This window comes from Solanum tuberosum, unplaced genomic scaffold, assembly GCF_000226075.1.
Source record: "Solanum tuberosum cultivar DM 1-3 516 R44 unplaced genomic scaffold, SolTub_3.0 scf00255, whole genome shotgun sequence".
Taxonomy (NCBI): domain Eukaryota; kingdom Viridiplantae; phylum Streptophyta; class Magnoliopsida; order Solanales; family Solanaceae; genus Solanum; species Solanum tuberosum.
Genome location: NW_006239184.1, coordinates 238,894 through 258,450, shown reverse-complemented (window position 1 = coordinate 258,450; position 19,557 = coordinate 238,894). Strand labels below are relative to the sequence as shown.

General features: G+C 35.7%; 1 protein-coding gene across 1 annotated transcript; it reads right to left on the bottom strand.

Moving 5' to 3' along the window:
- Nucleotides 1-15,144: 15,144 nt before the first annotated feature.
- On the bottom strand, nucleotides 15,145-17,957 carry LOC102590918 (purine permease 3-like). The gene is made up of 2 exons (XM_015313672.1): nucleotides 17,253-17,957; nucleotides 15,145-15,778 (listed from the first exon to the last, which is right to left on the bottom strand). Exons 1-2 carry the CDS (start codon nucleotides 17,955-17,957, stop codon nucleotides 15,428-15,430), a joined length of 1,056 nt encoding a protein of 351 aa, XP_015169158.1. The 3' UTR covers nucleotides 15,145-15,427.
- Between the last annotated feature and the right edge of the window lie 1,600 nt (nucleotides 17,958-19,557).

Genomic DNA, 19,557 nt, shown 5'->3' with positions numbered 1-19,557 from the left:
ATGCTATTCAAGGTTAACTCGTACAAACATATGATAAGAGCGTTGATTCAGTTTTGGGATCCCGATCGTGTTGTGTTCGCGTGCAAAGACTTTGAACTAACACCTACATTAGAGAAAATCTGTTATTTCACCAGTTTGAAGTATCAAGGAAGCTGTCAAATTATTCCACACAGTCAATCAGGGAAGAAATTTCTTCGCTACTTAGAATTGGAAAATGTAAAGAAACTTCGACGCTTCGAACATAATTGGGTTTCTCTGGATTACTTATACGAAATGTATGGACGTTCGAATAGTTACAAAGTGTTCAGGAAAGAATTCTCTTGCACTTATGTTCATTGGCAAGCTAGACGTCATCTCGCATTTGTTATGGATTTACTTGGGACTTTAGTGTTTCCACGAGAACATGGTCATATTAGCACCTGCATATGTTCTGTGGCTCGTGTACTTTTTGAAGGTGTTAATGGCGAAGAACTCACTCTAGTTCCCATGATTTTAGCAGAAGTATTTCGAGCACTTGGAAAATGTAAATGAGGGGAAGCAAACTTCTTTGAATGTTGCAATCTTCTTTTACAAATGTGGGCAATGGAACATTTTCACCAGCGTAAAAATATAGATGGCATATACTTTAGTAAGGCAAATCATATTGACAGTTTTTACGACAGGATGAGAAGGTTTGTGTCTCCGGTTGGTGCTGATGACTGGTATAAATATCTGGCCTTCTGCACCAGTAACCAAATTCAGTTTAAATATCCATTACTCTCACATTCCCCGGCCTATATAAGATGCAGGAGGTTTTACTATATTGAACTTATTTGGTTGAAAGGTCTCCAGCCATATGCTTCGGTGCGCATGCTTCAACAGTTTGGTCAAGCACAAGTAATCCCTTTTCGAGCAGACATGAGGGTTTCTGAAATTTCCATCGGACCAAACTTTAAGGTCCCTAGATTTAGAGAGATTCTTCATGAATGGAACAATATTCTCACGATAGATATAGGAAATGGGCCAAAAAGAGAAATTCCAGAATATCAGGTGTGGCTTCGAGAAGATCGCAATAACATGAGTCTAGAAGATGAAAAAGGTTTTGAGGATATTGGGATGACGATTTGGATAAGACATTCTCATCTTGGAACCAAAGTGGTCACTCCTGAATGTGGGGTCAAATGGAAACTATAATGCAATATTTGGACAATGCGGGATCAAGGCCTAGCAACGTGAGAGCATCATCTTCACTTCCTCCACCAGCGTGATTGATAACAAAATTTAGGTGTCTTTATATTGTGTCATCTTTTATGAACTTTTAGTTTATTCTCTCTTTGTTGTACCGTTAAAATGGTATTTAATAAATATTTTTTCTTTGTTTTCCAAACTCGAGTTATTCACTCTTGTTTCTTAGAGCACCTTAAGCATATATTAAAATTCACAACAACAAAGTCCGTCCAAATTACTTCTGAAGTGTTGTCCAAGTTTTCTAGAAATATATAAACCGTCTACTCTAAAACTGTCCTAAGCGTTTATTTGTCCATCACAGGAAGGTCGATTTGCTAGAATGTCTGGAAAAACTGTCAACGCACCAATCCCACCCATTGCTTTGGTTAATGATGAAAAAACTGAAGAATCAATGTTCAAAATACTTATCGAGACTAAAGAGAGGATAGTTGCAGCCAAAAGGAGACTTGCAATACTTGACCAAACTGAATGGATGCTACGAGAGAGAATTATTGAGGTTGACATGGAAACAGCCTCGGTGAAAAGAAAGATTGCAAAAATTGATCAAGAGATAATTAATATCACTAAAGCGTCTGCAAGGATCCCCGAAATTGAATGGGACATTAAGAAACTAAATTTTGGGAATTCTTCCTCCATGAGGGGAAATAGTAAAGCAAAAGAAGGTTCAGATGATGCATTTCTCATGTTTGTCATTTTGTTTTTAAATTTTTATTGTATTCAAGAACTACGCGAGACTTGAGCCCATAGGGGGTACGTAGGAAGCTCTTTTCGAGCCTAGTCTCTCTATCAATTTCGGGAAGGGTACGAATAGGTTATCTTAACTGTATCCAACGTTCCTTATGCCAACACTTCTTACCAAACACTACCACCACCACCAAATCAGAACCAAACACCTAACACTAATCACTCCTAGAACTTCACACCAACCTACCAAATCCCACCCACAGTCTCCAATAATCTACATGTTTTGCCTAGCCAGCCTGCATACCCTTCCGTAACATTCCAAACTCCACCAGCCTATACATTTCTTGAACCATATCCTAGCTTTCCCGTTCAACCGGAGTTGGATCACTATGAAGAAATGGAGAAGGAGTGGAGGGTGAGAGAAGAAAAACGTGAACAAGTAATAAATGTCATTAAGGAGGCCATCTCTGAATCAGTTAAAAGTGTTCAATCTTTGAGGAAAATCACAGGACTTGAGTATCAGGACCTTTGCATACACCCTGACTTGGAAATCCCCGAAGGTTACAAAATTCCAAAATTTGAAATCTTCAATGGTATTGGGAACCCCATGGCTCACCTACGAGCTTATTACGCCAAACTAGTGGGAATCGGGAAAAATGATGCATTAATTATGAGGTTGTTTAGTCGAAGCCTCAGTGGGGAGGCGTTAGAATGGTTGACATCTCCAGAACCCCGTCAATGATCTACATGAGGGGATTTGGCCAAAGATTTTTTGGAAAGATTCCAATTTAATGTTGAAGCTGTCCCTGACAAATATTATTTGGAAAAAGTCAAGCAAAAGATCACGGAGGACTACCGTGAATATGCGCGCCGCTGGAGAAAAGAAGATGCAAAGGTACAACCTGTGATGACTGAAAGCGAAATAACCTCTGCTTTTATTCGAGCTCAAGAGCCCGAGTATTATGAAAGGATGTTGCCCATGATGGGATAGAGGTTTTCGGGGCTGATCAGAATGGGAGAAGCCATAGAGGATGGCCTCAAGTCTGGAAAGGTTACAAATCTCACTGCTTTGCAGGCCGCTAACAAATCCTCACCATCCATGGCCACATGATTTGCTAGGAAAAAGAAAGAGGACGTGTCAGTTTTATCTTTTAGCCCGAGGCCAAGGCCGCAAAGGTATTTTGGGTCTGGTTCTGCCATTGGAAACTCCAACCGATTACCCACCTCAAATATTTACCCACCATCTCTACAAGCTCCAATCCCAATCTACTATGCACAACAAAACTACCAAGCACCACCGCCTATCTATTAAAATCAACCATCAACCTACCAAAATACACTACCAAATCACCAAGCCAATGCACCAGTCTACCAAAAATCCCGGACAAAACAACCCCAAATGCCAACAATCTACCCCGCCCTAACCTCGAAAGAAAGCCTCCCAGAGTTTTCACTCCTTTGACAGAAACATGTACCCAACTCTTTGAGCGTCTAAGAGCGGCATGATTGATCCAACCAGTAGACGCAAGGACAATTAATCCCACAACAAAGTTCTTTCGAGCGGATCAATAATATGCTTACCATTTTGGAGGGGCAGACCATGATACAGAAGAATGTATCAATCTGAAACATAAGACTCAAGACTTGATCGATAATAGAGTCATCACTCTCTAAGCACCTGCCCCCAATGTGATCCTTAGCCCATTACCGAATCATGGAGGAGCTACCATCAATATGATTGAAAAAGACGAAGATTGGCTTGCTAATGGGACTATCAGTGAAGCAAATGTTAACTCACTTATACCAACAATGGCCTCATTGACCATGAAGGCCCGTCCAGAGTTTGTTGTAATAACTGCACCTCATCAGACATTCGCTTTGACAATAGAAAGAAGCAACGAGCAGCCCAAAGAAAATTTTGTTGTCCAGACGGCTACAACTCAAGGGATAACACGTTCTGGAAGATGCTATATTTCGAAAGAGTTAGCTCAGGAAACACGAAGAAAGGAAAACCAAAAAGGCCAATCACAGAAGGTGAGGCCGAAGAATTTTGGCGAAGAATGCAGCCTAAGGAGTACTCCATTGTCAAGCATTTGGAGAAGACTCTAGCTCAAATTTCTATTTGGGCTTTATTAATGAGTTCTGAGTACCATTGAAAAGCACTGTTGAAGGTACTTGATGAAGCGTATGTACCAACGGGAACAAGTGGTGAGAATCTGGCCACTATGGTTAGTCATGTCATTGGGAATCACCAAATCTCTTTTCGAGAAGAGGAGTTACCAATCGAAGGAGTGATGCACAATTCTGCCTTGTATATCACCGTCAAATCTAGGGACAAGTTTGTAGCGTGAGTATTGATTGATAATGGCTCAGGACTCAATATCTGCTCGTTATTGACCCTTACTCAGCTAAATTATGATGTAGGGAAAATCCGTCAAAGTCGCATGAATGTAAGAGCGTTTGAAGATTGGCAAAGAGAGACCATATGGGAAGTAGACTTTTGTATACAAATGGGGCCTGCAGAATTTGTCACTGAATTCCAGGTGATGGGTATATCTACAAGCTACAACTTATTACTAGGAAGACCATGGATCCATGTTGTTGGAGCAGTCCCATCCACATTGCATCAAATTTTGAAGTTCATCTGAGAAGATCATGAAATCATCATCCATGGTGAAAGGAGTAATCATAGCTACCCTGACTCCTCCATTCCAGCTATTGAAGATTCTTCTCAAGGTACTGACTTTCATATGGTAGAGATAATGAATGTTGCTTTTGAGGATATGACACCACAAGTACCAATGCCTCTAGTGTATAAAATGCTAGACACGACTATGCTAAGAAGCGGGTTTGAGCCTGGGCGTAGGTTATGCAAGAATTTGGATGGCATATCTGAACCCCTTCATATCCCACTTCAAAATTTCTGCTTTGGCGTAGGTTATACCCCAACAAAGGAAGAATTGTTTGAAGCAGAAACAAGGAAGAAACATGACTGTGATATACCGAAGTCTATTCCAGTATTGTACCAGTCATTTGTTACTAAAGCTTTAGGGCCTGAGATTGATGGTCTAGTGGAAGGGATGGGAAGATTGTTTGATGAAGAAGATTGTGTTGTGATCTCGGCAGAATGCACCACGACACCCACCATCCGAGATGTCGGACCTGGAGAGATGCTACAGAATTGGATGGCCACTCCACTTATGATCCATCGAATGGCTTGGTAGACAAAGACAAGATTTGAAGTTTTATTTTTTGAAAATTGGTGTTGTTCGAACGAGGCCCAAAACCACCATTTATGGTCGCTTTATTTTTCATCGTAATGTTTAAAAAGGAAATGATTCATGAGTCCTGACCAAAGTTTGTACGCTTTTTTTAAAATTCCAATGAAAGCCTTCTTTATTTTAAATTGATTATCTTGTCATTGCGAATTATTCTCCAGTAAATACATCTAAACTTTTTCTATCTAAATGGTTGATTTGTTGTTCTTTTTAGTAAAAATGAATCTAAACCTGCCAATGTCATGAAATATCACGAATACGGTGAACCAAGTAAGGTTGATGAAGATGAATGTGAAGAATATGATGAGGAAACTATGATGCCTGAACACTTTACCAAGGACTTGAGGCAACTTGAAGACGATAAAAATCCCAACCTGGATGAAACAGAAATGGTAAACTTGGGAGATGACGAGTCGGTCAAAGAAACTCGAGTCAGTGTCCATTTGGCAGCAACAGAAAGAGAAGAATTGGTCAAGCTGCTCAGACATTACATCGATGTGTTTGCGTGGTCTTATGATGATATGCCAGGGTTAAGCACTGATATTGTTTCCCATAAGCTGCCTATCAATTCAGAGTATTGTCCAGTAAAGCAGAAAACCAGAAAGTTCAAGCCCGATCTGAGTTTAAGGATAAAAAAAAGGTCATAAAGCAGATCAAATTAAAAGTCGTTGAAGTGACCAAGTATCCCACTTGGCTGGCTAACATTGTACCAGTGGCGAAGAAAGATGGAAAAATCAGGATATTCGTGGATTATCGGGATCTCAACAAAGCGAGTCTAAAAGATAATTTCCCCTTGCCGAATATCCACATACTCATCGATAATTGTGCTAAGCATAATCTGCAATCTTTTGTGAATTGCTTTGCGGGATACCACCAGATTGTAATGGATGAACAATATGCAAAAAAAAAATAGCATTCATCATACCTTGGGGAGTTTACCATTATCGATTGATGTCGTTCGGCCTCAAGAATGCTAGAGCTACTTACATGAGAACTATGACCACTATTTTCTATGATATGATCCACAAGAAAATTGAGGTGTATGTGGACGATGTCATCATAAAATCCCGCGAGAGTTCGGATCACCTGATACACTTGGAAAAGTTCTTTACTAGGTTACTAGGTATGATTTGAAGTTGAACCCAGCCAAATGTGCATTTGGAGTACCTGTAGGGAAGTTTATCGGATTCATAGTTAGCAGAAGAGGTATCGAGCTTGATCCTTCCAAGATCAAGGTAATTCAAGACTTACCTCCTCCAAAGACTAAGAAGGAAGTAATGAGTTTTCTGGGGAGATTGAATTACATTAGTCGATTCATAGCTCAATCAAAGGTGATATGTGAGCCCAATTCAAGTTACTACGAAAAGATGCGCCAACCAAATGGACCGAAGAATGTCAGAAGGCTTTTGACACCATCAAGAGTTACCTTTCAAACCTACCAGTGTTGGTGCCGCCACATGTAGACAGTCCTTTACTATTGTATTTATCCATCTCAGACAATGCATTCGGGTGTGTGTTGGGACAGCATGATGAGACCAGAAGAAAAGAGAGAGTTATATACTATTTGAGTAAAAAGTTCACATCCTATGAGGCTCGTTATACCCTTTTTGAGAGAATTTTTTGTGCTTTGACTTGATTTGCTCAGAAATTGAGACATTATCTATCGGCTTATACAACACATCTCATTTCAAGAATGGACCCTCTCAAGTACATATTTCAGAAAGCTATGCCCACAGAAAAGCTAGCTAAGTGGCAAATGTTGTTGAGTGAATTCGATATTATGTGCATGACTCAAAAAGAAATTAATGGGCAAGCCTTGGCCGATCATCTTGCTGAAAACCCAGTAGATGAAGGATATGAATCGCTTAGAACATATTTCCCTGATGAAGAAGTATTGTTTGTAGGGGAAGACATATCAGAATCATATCCTGGGTGGAAAATGTTCTTTGATGGAGCAGTGAACTCTATAGGATCAGGATTTGAAGCAGTGTTGATATCTGAATAGGGGAAACATTATCCAGCAACAGCAAAGCTTAGATTTCGATGCACCAATAACATGGCTGAGTATGAAGCATGTATTCTTGGCATTAGAATGGCTCTTGACATGAATGTTCAAGAATTACTAATAATTGGCGATTCTGATTTGTTGATTCATCAAGTCCAAGGAGAATGGGCCGTGAAGAATCCTAAAATCTTACCTTACGTACAATTGGTACAGATGTTATGCAAAAGATTTAGGAAGACTGAGTTCAGACACGCTGAGAATACAGAATGAGCTTGTCGATGCCCTTGCAACCATATCGTCCATGATACAACACCCAGAAAAGAGTTATATCGATCCACTTGAGATAGTTTTAAAAGAACAACCAGCACATTGTTCACATGTGGAAGCATAATAGGATGGGAATCCATGGTATATCGATGTGAAAGAGTACTTAGAAGATGGCAAATATACGGAAAAAGCAACAAGTATTCAGAAGAAAACAATCCGAAGAATGGAAAACAACTTCTTTTTGAATGAAAAGGTCCTTTATAAGAGGACTCCTGATCTAGGGTTACTAAGATGTGTGGATGCTGCAGAAGCTATGAGATTGCTTGAAGAAGTGCATGCTGGAGTGTGTGGGACGCACATGAATGAGTTTACATTAGTAAAGAAAATCCTAAGAGCAGGATAGTTTTGGATGACTAGTGGACGATTTGTCCAAATATGTCATAAATGCTAGGTACATGGAGATTACCACCCCACAAGCTCAATGTGATGAGTTCCCCTTGGCCATTTGCAGTATGGGGAATGGCTGTTATTGGACTGATTGAGCCTGCTGCCTTCAATGGTCATAGGTTCATTTTGGTCGCCATTGATTATTTCTCAAAGTGGGTGGAAGATGCTTCCTAAAAAGCTGTGCCAAAGAAAGTTGTGGCCGATTTTGTTCGCAACAATTTGATATGTCGTTTTGGAGTTCCAGAGTCTATCATCATACACAATGGAGCAAATCTGAATAGTCATTTGATGAAAGAGATATGTGAAAAATTCAAAATTATCCACCGCAATTCAACTGCATATCGTCCTCAGATGAATGGAGCTGTGGAAGATGCTAATAAGAACATCAAGATGATACTGAGAAAGATGATTGACAACTACAAATGTTGGCATGAAAATTTGCCTTATGCTTTGCTAGGTTATCGCACCACAATCCGAACCTCAACTGGAGCAACTCCTTATCTATTGGTATACGGAACAGAAGCAGTGATACTAGCTGAAGTTGAGATACCATCTTTAAGGATTATTCAGGAAGCTGGATTGAGCGATGCCGAATGGGTTCGTGACCGATATGAGCAATTAGAATTGATTGATGAGAAAAGAATGAGTGTTGTTTGTCATGGCAAGTTGTATCAACAGAGAATGACTCGCGCTTTCAACAATAAAGTAAGAGTTCGAACATTTGAGGTAGGCCAATTGGTGTTGAAACGCATTTTCCCTCATCAAGAGGAATATAAAGGGAAATTTGCACCTAATTGGCAGGGACAGTTTGTTGTCCACAAAGTACTATAAAGAGGAGCTTTGGTTCTAGCAGAGATGGACGGTCTGGTGTGGCGCAAAGCTATCAATTCAGATGCCGTCAAGAGATACTACATTTGAATGATGCTATTTCTTTCCTTTATTTCCTTGTAATTTGTTTGTAATCATTATTGCATTTATGTTTTGAAACATTCCCCTTGTACTTGAACTACGTTCGACCTGAATTCTCGAGAATGAGATATGTAGGCGGCCTATGTCGACCTCGGTCATTTCCTTATCAAATTTTTTATTTTTGTCAATTCTCGAGATGGGAACTACGTTTGACTTGATTCCTGCCTCAATGGGATACATAGGCACCACAAGGGTTCAGTCATATTTCCAATAAGATTTCCATTTCCCCTCATAATGGAAACTGAGACAAAAATTTTGAGAGGACCTCAAAAATTCTACAAGAAGAGTCATTTCCTACAAACAAGAGTCAAGGATCATATCGAAATGTGCAACTAGGAATAATTTTGAGGAGATCTCAAATTCAAGACTCTCGTGATCATCATCAGATTTGTTTTGAAACATCTAACTGGGACAGAATTTTTGAGAAGGACCTCAAAAATTCCACCAAAGATACTCGAATCTTTGAAATCAACTTCAATTGCCTCAAATTGACGTGTTCTTAAAGGGTTTTAAGTTGCCAACAAGCTACCTATCATGTCAAAATCTGAGACAAAGGGTTTTGTTCGTGTTGTGCATGTCGTGATAGTTAATTGGCAGAGATTTTCTTTAAAACTATTTTTTTAAAAACTTCATACCTAGCAAATGTTTTAATTTAACTATGATCTTGTCTTTTGTCTACTGCGATTCATTGGATCTACCAGACAAAGTTCCAGAGATAACGAGACCAGGAGCAAGGCAACTTCAACACAGATCAGTGTTCCAAAACTAACATGTTTTTGTGGATGCAGGGAATAATAAGATCATCAAAGGAGCTATATTTATCAACCAACTAATTCAGGAGAACATATCGGCAAATATATGATAGTGAGTATAATATCTATGCTTGACCAAAGAGGATGACATTCATAGTCAAAGTCATCATATTCCAATTGCCTAGAAGGCCATCATATTCAAATGCCAAGAGGGCCATTGCATATTCAAACTGCCGAAAATACCATCATATTCAAATCGCCGAGAAGGCCATCGTATTCAAATCGCCAAGAGGGTCATTGCATATTCAAACCACCGAGAGGGCCATCATATTCGAATTGCCAAAAGGGCCATCATATTTAAACCGCCAAGAGGGCCATTGTATATTCAAACTGCGAGAAGGCCATCATATTCAAATTACCGAGATAACCATTGCATATTCAAACTGTCGAGAAGGCCATCATATTCAAATTACCGAGAGGACCATTGCATATTCAAACTGCCGAGAAGGCCATCTTATTCAAATTGCCAAGAGGGCCATTACATATTCAAATTACCGAGAGGGCCATTGCATATTCAAACTGCCGAGAAGGCCATTATATTCAAATCACCAAGAGGTCCATTGCGTATTCAAACCACCAAGAAGGCCATCATATTCAAATCACCAAAAGGGCTATTACATATTCAAACCATCAAGAGGGCCATCACACATTCAAACTGTCGAGAGGGCCATTTGCACATTCAAACTGCCGAGAGGGCCATTGCATATTCAAACCATCAAGAGAACCATCAACATATTACATTAGTCTATTTTACTACTTCGTTATTAAAAGAAGAGTATAGCGAAAAATCATGTCGCGAATATGAGATACATGCTTTATTTGCTTTACATCAAACTGAAAGAAGTTGACGTCAAATATTCAAGGAGAACAATTAAGTGCTGACATGGTAAATGATACTATCTCTCCATTTGAATTATATTTTACACTAATGAATTTTATTTCAGTCTTTGTCGAGAGCATCTGAGAGGATGAATACTCAAATCAAACCATAGGTGCGGACGACATAAAAAAGGATGCAGCACAACGTGGAACTTTTTCTTAGCAGCGAACTGGGACATAGCCCAAAGAGGAGTATCAAACTCTTAGGATGCGAGCTTAAGGAGTGAATTCCACCACAATCAAACCATACCTCTATCAAAAGGCATGTCGGCATTTCCTTGAGCTTATTAGTTCCAATTTTGCATCCGAAAAACTTTTCACTCTCACCGGAGGCAGCTTTCTAATCTGAGTGACAATGCACCAATAGCTTTGGAAATTATGTCCGTGTAAGTTCTTAATTATGGGTGTGAAGTGTGCCACATTCATGGCTAAGAGGTTGCAAGCCTATTTTTCATACTCGACTTACTTGTCACTCTTCCAGAAATGAAGGTTATCTAGCATAATAGATTTCCTTTCCAATCGAGCGAGTCGAACTACAAATCACCTAATTCCTAAGGTTTAAGGATATGTAGGCGGGCTCAATGTTGAAAACTCGGTTGTATTCCAACATCCTCTCTCAAATCTTATTTTCGAGCATTCCGGTCTCTGCATAATTCGATATCGAGATTGCTCTCGAATTCTTTCCTAATCGTGCGTTAAATCAAACGTATCGAACTACAAGTGGCCTGAATTCTCATGTAGCCTGAGGTATGTAGGAAACCAGATACTAGGATTTGGCCATAATTTCTAAAGTCCGTACCAAATTCCCTTTCATAAAGATGAAGATGTGGTTGGTCAAAATTGGATTAGTCAATTTCATTTGCCTCAAATTTCTTTCATCAATCCAAATCAAATGAGGGACAGCTATTGACACCCAATTTTGACCCTCCACAATATAAATTAATCATCGAGCTTCTTCAATTTTAAAAAAATAAAAATATTTTTTGCAAGTTATTTTAAAATGTTTTGTCACTTTTTATAATTTTAGGTTAATTTTAAATAGCTTAGATTATGCCTGGGAATTCTTAGCTTACCGTTCGTATTGAGACTTTGAGGTGTGAAAATCGCTACTTTAAAATTCGTCGTTCCAGAACGCTGCTCCAGAGAAGGTAATGCTCCCTCCTTAATGCTCTCTTCGTCTCCTTCTATTTCGGCATGATGTTTCGATATAGTGAAGTCACTATTTTGTTGTTACGTTGCTATTAATCGATTTTTAGTGATGGTGGCTTGTATATTCTTTACATGTATGTTTAAGTGATCCATGTGGCTCAAGCTTGATATCGTTTTGCCATTTTTGGACTTAGTATGTTTGATTTTGTATTCCATTATTCTAGCTTATCTCATCTTCTCCTTCGTTTTCTATTCGAATGTCGCCGGATCGGAGCTTTTTCGTTTACATGTCTTCAAGCATCAATATTTCTGCATCTGATTTGTTACTGTTAGCGTTGCTATCCACACAAGTCTGAGTTTTTTTTTATGTTAACTAATAGAGCCATCATGTGGTATGATTGCATTTGTTTCATTAACTTAGTTTTTCTCTGTTTTCTCGTATCTCTCTGTTGTCTTATCGCTTCTAGCGAACTATTTGAGCCTTGTTCATGTCTTCAATTTTCTTGAGTTTTGGTCGAGAAAATGCTTACCATTTTTTGTTGAACTTATAAAAATGTGAGTTTTTGTCATTCTTTTTTTTTTTTTTTTGAGATTTGAGCTCGCTCCAACTCTGTTTTTCTTTTTAAAAAAATCGTTGCCTATCCTCCTTTTCTGATCATCTCGGATGTTGGCCTGCCCATATTTCTTAATCTCTTTATGTCCATGAAGTTTGGCTGTGTTAAAAGGTTTTGATTTCTTATAAGTTTGTGCATCTGTAGTATATATTCCTATTTGTTATACTTTATTGAATTTAAGTAATATTAACACTTAACTGGTGTGATTGTTGCTTTAAAATCACGTGCATTGGTCATCGCTCTTTGCATCCGTTTAAAATGCTCTTCGCCATTAATTGTTTAGGGCTTTGTATTTGGTTTACATGTTTAACGAATAATTCCTCATGTCATGGTAGTAGTCAAGCATGTGAAGGGTGAACTTGTTTTATATGCCAAAGAATGAGTATTAATGATAGCATGTTAGTCACTGTTTTTTTTTTTCAATTCTATGCTTTCATTTTATTTTTATTTTTTTGGTATGCTTCTTTATAATTTGTGGTTAGTTGTATTATCGTGTAAATGTGGTTCAACCTGGAGTAAGTCAAGCAATGTGTTCCTTACCTTCTTTTCGCGTGTCTTTTAATTTAGTCGTCGTATACATCTCTAGTGTTTTGAATACTATTTAGTGACATAAGGTTACAAGTCTTAACAATTGTTGTTTTAAGTTAATCTGCATAGTCTTAATAATTAGTTTTGTTTAATCATGGTCTCAAGATGTGGACTAGTGTAGTATACATGTTGTTAGTTAACATATTAATTCATTAATTTTGAGTGACTACCGTGCCCTCCTAGTTATTTCTTTTTTTAAAGTTGTTTCCCTCCAATGTGCCTCTGTATGATTCCCTCTAGTGTGACTGTATGTTAATTTATTAGCATTGTATGTTAGTTTGTCCCCTTTTGAGTTGGTATATATTTTTCAACAAATCAATGTATTTTTCTGTTTATCTCGAGTTGGTTTATGTATTAACTCTTTTCCTTTGCTTCGTTTGCATGTGAAAACTCCTTTTGAGTCCATGGTGGACTCTTTCTCCTCTCTTTTGCATTTTTAATTGAGTCATAGGCTCAATTCTTCTTTATCGAGTCAACCTCATCCATCATCCATCATTAGAACGAAGGAGAAGCAGACAAACAGGTCCGGTAAGGCAAAATGTTGGTTGGAAATTGAAACATGAGTCTCCAAAAGCTCAAAAAGTGGGCTGCATACACTAAGTATACACTGATATACATAGTGAGGAACACTGATATACATGTCAAAATTGCGAAATACATGGCTAAGGCGAAACATAAGTCCGAGAAGCTGAAATACAGGGTGACGTGCAGCAGATTTGCGAAAATATACATCATATACACTGATATACATCATGTGTATACAAAAATGGAAATTGGGTTAAAACCCAAAAAATTCCAGCGAAATTGGCCCAAAAAGGGGGCCGAAATGCATCTTCTCCTTTACTCTCCTAAATTATTTAATTATTATTAATTATTGTTTTGTTTTCTATTAACTCAAACTTTAGAATTGTTAATTAACTTACTCAGATCCCCAAAAGATGAGTTATTTTCTTTATGTTGGTTTACCTTTAAAACATCTTTTGTGTTCATTTATTTTATGTCTAGTATACCGGTCAAATTTTATATCTTTAATTAAGTATATTTCTTCTTAAAAAGATATGCTATTTAATTAATAACTTTTTTTTACTCATTTTTTAAAAAATTGTTTGAAGTTAATCAAATAAACTAAAAAAAAATGTTTTTCTTTACTCTGTCACTTTCTCAAAGTTAGTCAAAACTTTGGTTCCATTTCATTTTTAATTAATTTAAGATAGTCCTCATGCTTTAATTTATCAAATTGGTTCAAATTATTATTTTTAAAACAATTCAAATAGGTTTAATTAGTGTAAATTTGTTAAAATTCTAATAACTTGTAATTCAATTGAAATGTTTCAATTAAAGTTCCTTTAGCTTGAAGAACAAAAATCCTATAAAATAAAATAAAATGTGTCGTTTATTTAATCTATTCTCTCAAGTTAATCATTTTTCTAAAAAAATAGTCAAAATATTTAATCTAAGTCGTAGGATAACTGCATGTTAGCGGACGCTTCAAATACCTTAAAAATCTTCTTGAAGCGTAAATAAGAACCTCTTACCCATTTTCTCTAAATTTTTAAAGATTTCATCTGTTAGAGTTTTTTTAAATTAAGTTTTCTTAATTTCTTTAAAAAATTAAGTGGCGACTCTTTTTTAAGTATTTTTCTCAAATTGTTTTATACTTGGAACATTTAAAAAAAAGTGATTTTTCTAAAGATAGTAAAATTACGGCGTAACAAAATTGATTACAATTGTCCGCAATATTCTATTATTTGATCCTCAATTATTAATTGTGCAGATTACATCATAGTCATATTCATATTAGTCTAAATTTAATCTAGTTATACAGATTACTAATAACAGTGGTATTATTCTATTAAAAAAAACCCAAACTTTCAAAACCATTTTTTACAGCTCAAACTTCAACTCTGACTTGGAAGAACAAGCTAATGAGTCAAAAAATATCGTCGAAAAGAAGGAATTGATTTAAGTTCGTTGCCGATGGATCCTGGAGAAAAGTTACATAATCGAAAAATATCATCCAAATTAATGGAGACTCAACTTTTTTGAATAGGTAATTTTTCTCCAAGATCAAAGTAAATAAGATGGAGAAAAGTTACTTATTTGAATACAGTTTTGTTGTAAAATCAAAGCAATAAGATAATAATACTATAGATGAAAGTAATAGTAATAGAAAAACAAGAGAAGAGAGATTTCTTATTCTTCAAAGTGTTCAAGTATATTATCCATCGATCACCTATCGTATCCCTATTTATACTATTACAAGAGGGTAGTTGTAAGGTGACCTCAAACATGAGTACATGCCATTAACCTTTTCAGAATATAGGAAATAATATTATGATGTGTGGGAGATCAATGAGGACGTAGTGGAGGTGCGGGTATTATTATACATAATGATAAAATTACACCTTGATATTACAAACATACACATTACTATAATATATTCACAACAAAGTTTGTATATATATTAATCTTGGTATGTAATTATATATAATTAAGAAGCCTTTTCAATCACGGGGTACGATTAATTTTATCAATCGTCTCAATTTCTGGAGATTGATTATTCTTTCTCTTGTTGTTCGCTTTATAATCACCATAAAAATATGAAACAAATCCCCATAGAGAAAGGGCAAGAGAAATCCCTTTCTCTGCACTGAAATTTTCGCGGTAAAGGATAACAGCTAAAACTTCGGTGAGAGGAAGTAGAACTGATATCAAAATGCCACATACCAAAGAAGAGGCAGAATAGATGACTCCAATGGACCCTAAGGAGTAGAATTGCCAAATTATTGCACTCAATATTATCACAACATAATATCTACCTTCTCCAAGTTCAAATGTTTTTGCCTCACCTGAAATTGCCTGCAAAGTATGTTTTACAACATTAATTAATAATATTTTTAAAAACTATATAAACTAGTGATAATTAGTTTTTGCTTTACGCGTCATATAAGTTGGATGATTATATCTTATTAGGGCAAAACTAGTGAAAGTTAACGTAATTCATTTTATTTTTTTCAACTTTTTCTGGTAGGTTTTTTAGCGTATTTAACTTATATGCACTTTAATAAAAATAATTTTTACACTATCTAGATAACTAGTTTCACTTGTTAATTATGAACAGTTATCATAAGGTGCTCTGACATTGTAATTTTTTTTTAAGCTCTATTGGTGTACAGAAGTTAAGTGCTTTCTTAGACTATCAATATAGTTTAAACGGAAAAGGGCCAAAAATATCTTTATACTATTTGAAAAGGTTTAAAAATACCCCTTATTCATTTATTGGGCTAAAAATGCCCCTCAGTCAATTTTTTGGGTTCAGTATTACCCTTAAAACTAACAACCTTATATTTTAAATTAAATTAATTATTACGTGGCGTCTTTCTATTGTATAAAGTTAAATTTCAACCCACCAAACTTTCTCCTACCCACCTGATCCATATTGACATCCCTTGATCCAAACCCAATTAAAAACCGTATTGACATCCCTTGACCCAAATCCAATTAAAAGATCCATCAAAAATAAAAAAGATTGAATCATCTCTTCTCCCCCTTTTCTTATTTTTCTTCATTACCTTTCTTGAAATTTAAAGCTCAAAAAAGTACATCAAAATTGCTACCAGGTAGGCAAAGGTATTTCTTGTTAGAATTATGTTATATTTTTGTTGATTGTCGATTTTTCCTTGTTTGAAAGGTAATGAAATTACTGAAGATCGTGAGGAGGAATGTAGGAATTGGAGAGATGAAATCAGTCCATATGCCAAGGATTTGCTGACTGATTACAGAGAAACAAAACAAGGGTGTGAAATTCATTTTATTGGAGAGTACTTTGGATATGAAATGCATGAAGGAGAAGACAAGCATAGGCTATTAGGTTGGGGGAGGAGATGATTCAATCTTTTTTATTTTTGATGGATTTTTTAATTGGGTTTGGGTCAAGGGATGTCAATATGGGTTGGGTGGGTAGGAGAAAGTTTGGTGGATTGGAATTTAATTTTATCCAATAGAAAGACACCACATAATAATTAATAATAATAATAATAATAATAATAATAAAAAATATAAGGTTGTTAGTTTTAAGAGTAATAGTGAACCAAAAGAGTTGACTGAGGATATTTTTAATCCAAATAGGTGGATGGGGGGTATTTTTGGACCTTTTCCGTAGTTTAAACTACTCCCTCTTTGAAGTTTAAGAAAGAAAAAAAGGTGTGTTTGTGTAACGGTACATAAAGTTAAAATGTTAGGAGTATTAAATATAATAATGTGTCATGATTAGTTAGAAGTAACCGTGTAAATATGATGGCAATTAAATGGAGGGAGGATCCTAAATAATGACCTGAAAATCGTTGTTAATGATCATCCCAATTGTTGAAAAGAGAGTAGCAACAAAGCAATATACAATTTGAAACTCCAATACAAATGTGTAAGTGATTGCTTGTTGTGCCTTTTTGTATATCAACTCCACCAAAGGAAAAATAAGGCCAGCCAATGCAGCAGCTGCCAGGGTCATAATAAACCCTAATATATAGAGTTTCTTCGACTCTCCCTCCGGTCGATCACCACCGGAGTGTAGGGCCAAAATCACTGCACCAATCGTTAACAAAAAAACGGAGTTGACGGAGTAAGAAGTGAACTTCAGCCTCACAATAATGAAGGCAAAGAAGGCAGTGAAAGCAAGTTGCGTAGAACATAGAAGTCCGCTAGTGGAGACGGGTAATTCGGCTACGCCATAAGCGTAGGAATAGTTTGAAAATCCTTGTAGGATTCCGATCCCAATAGTGGCCATGAAAATATGGGGAGTCATGAGAATGAGCTTGCTGCTATTATTATTATTGCGACGATACAAGTAGGAAATGGCTAAAGGGATGAGATTGATTGGCCAAGCAACAGTTTGTAGCCAGCATGATAACCAAATTCTTTTGCCTCCTTTGATGAAGTAAAGGCGTATGATCAAAGGGGCACCACAGATTCCTACAGCTAGAAATATAGAGTTGATGATTAGAAGAATTTTCTTCATTCTTGAGTTTACTTGAGGTTCCATTTTCTATAGAGTTATTCTTTCCAAATGTAGTGTCATTTATATATAGACGACAACATGGTAGTGTCATATATTGACTTTATTACCACACTGACAAATTCAATCACCCACAATATGGGACCAATGGGATTTATGATAGCAAACCAAAGTTCTTATATCTATATGTTAGCTACGCGGCTCAATAAAATTTGTGGCATAAAATCAAACCTTATAATTAGTTAAAGTATAGGTAATTGTATCCATTTTATATTATGTCTTTTTTTTATTTGGAGGAAATTTAAGAATGTATACCACTTTTGAATTTGAGTGTTAGAAAAGCTACCTGAAAATTAAATTTGAATGTAATTATTACACTAAATTACATCCAAAAATAAGAACCATAATTACAAAATATAGCAGGGAGATATTTTCATTTACCATTCATTGAAAGGATTTCTTAAAAAATCTATACAACGGAAGCATCCCAATTACAACTTGATTTTTTTTTTCCTAATTTATGGCCAAAATCTTCTTTCATATTTTTTGCTTAAAATATTCTTCCCTAATTTATGATCGAGAGTTTCTCTCTTACAGCCAAATCAGTATTGTCCTATGCTCAAACAAATTCCAAAAATCATATAAAGTTGGATTCAAAAATCGATTAGCTATACATAATTATAAGTATTTCAAACACACAGTATTCACTCATCAATTGAAACAAACCAAATTCCATGCTATACATATTTCATTAAGATGCCACTTTTCAACATTTTAAAGACTAATTTATATAACATTTATACCCATTTTTATAAGCATATCACTTTTCAATATTTTTAGACTAATTTATGTAGAATTTTATACACATATAAGTTAGAAATCGCACACAATTTTCTTATATATATGAAAATTGTATAAATTGATATAATATATGTATATTTCTCCTATAATTTAAAATTTCACTCTTAATTTTCCTACATGAAAATTTATAAAATTGGTATGAAACATTTATATTTCATAAAATTTGTAGTGCGCTTGGAAGTGATGAAGGGTTTTCCTAAGTTAAGAAGTGAATATTGAATGGAAATTTAGGTTTAGAGTTTACAATAGATACTCTATGTATTCAAAGATAAAAATATAAATATGACAATTTTTAACGAATTTAATTATATTTTATTCGATAAGAAAATTAAGTAATCTGTATCCATTTTGATAAATCATTAATTGAAAATTTTAATTGATTCATTAACCATTAGTTTGATAATCCAATATCAATAAATTAATAAGTCAATTTTGCAATTAAATGTTCAATTACGATTCAATTTTAAATGGCAGAAAAATAAAAACTCATCTAGCTTAATATAAGCATGTGGCTATTTAAGAAACTAAATACACTAGTCAGGCAAAAGTCAATAATTTTAGTGTAGGTTTTGTATTAGAGCATGTTAAGATTAGCTTAAAAGTTGGTCAAATTTACTTTCAAGTCATTTCTAGCTTTTGAGATTGTTTGAAAAAATTAAAAATAACTTAAAATAAGTTTTAAATGACTTAAAAAAATTAAAATCAAAAGTAAGACTCCGTCTACTTTTTATTTTTTTTAACTTAAAAGTCATTTAAAGTTTGATTT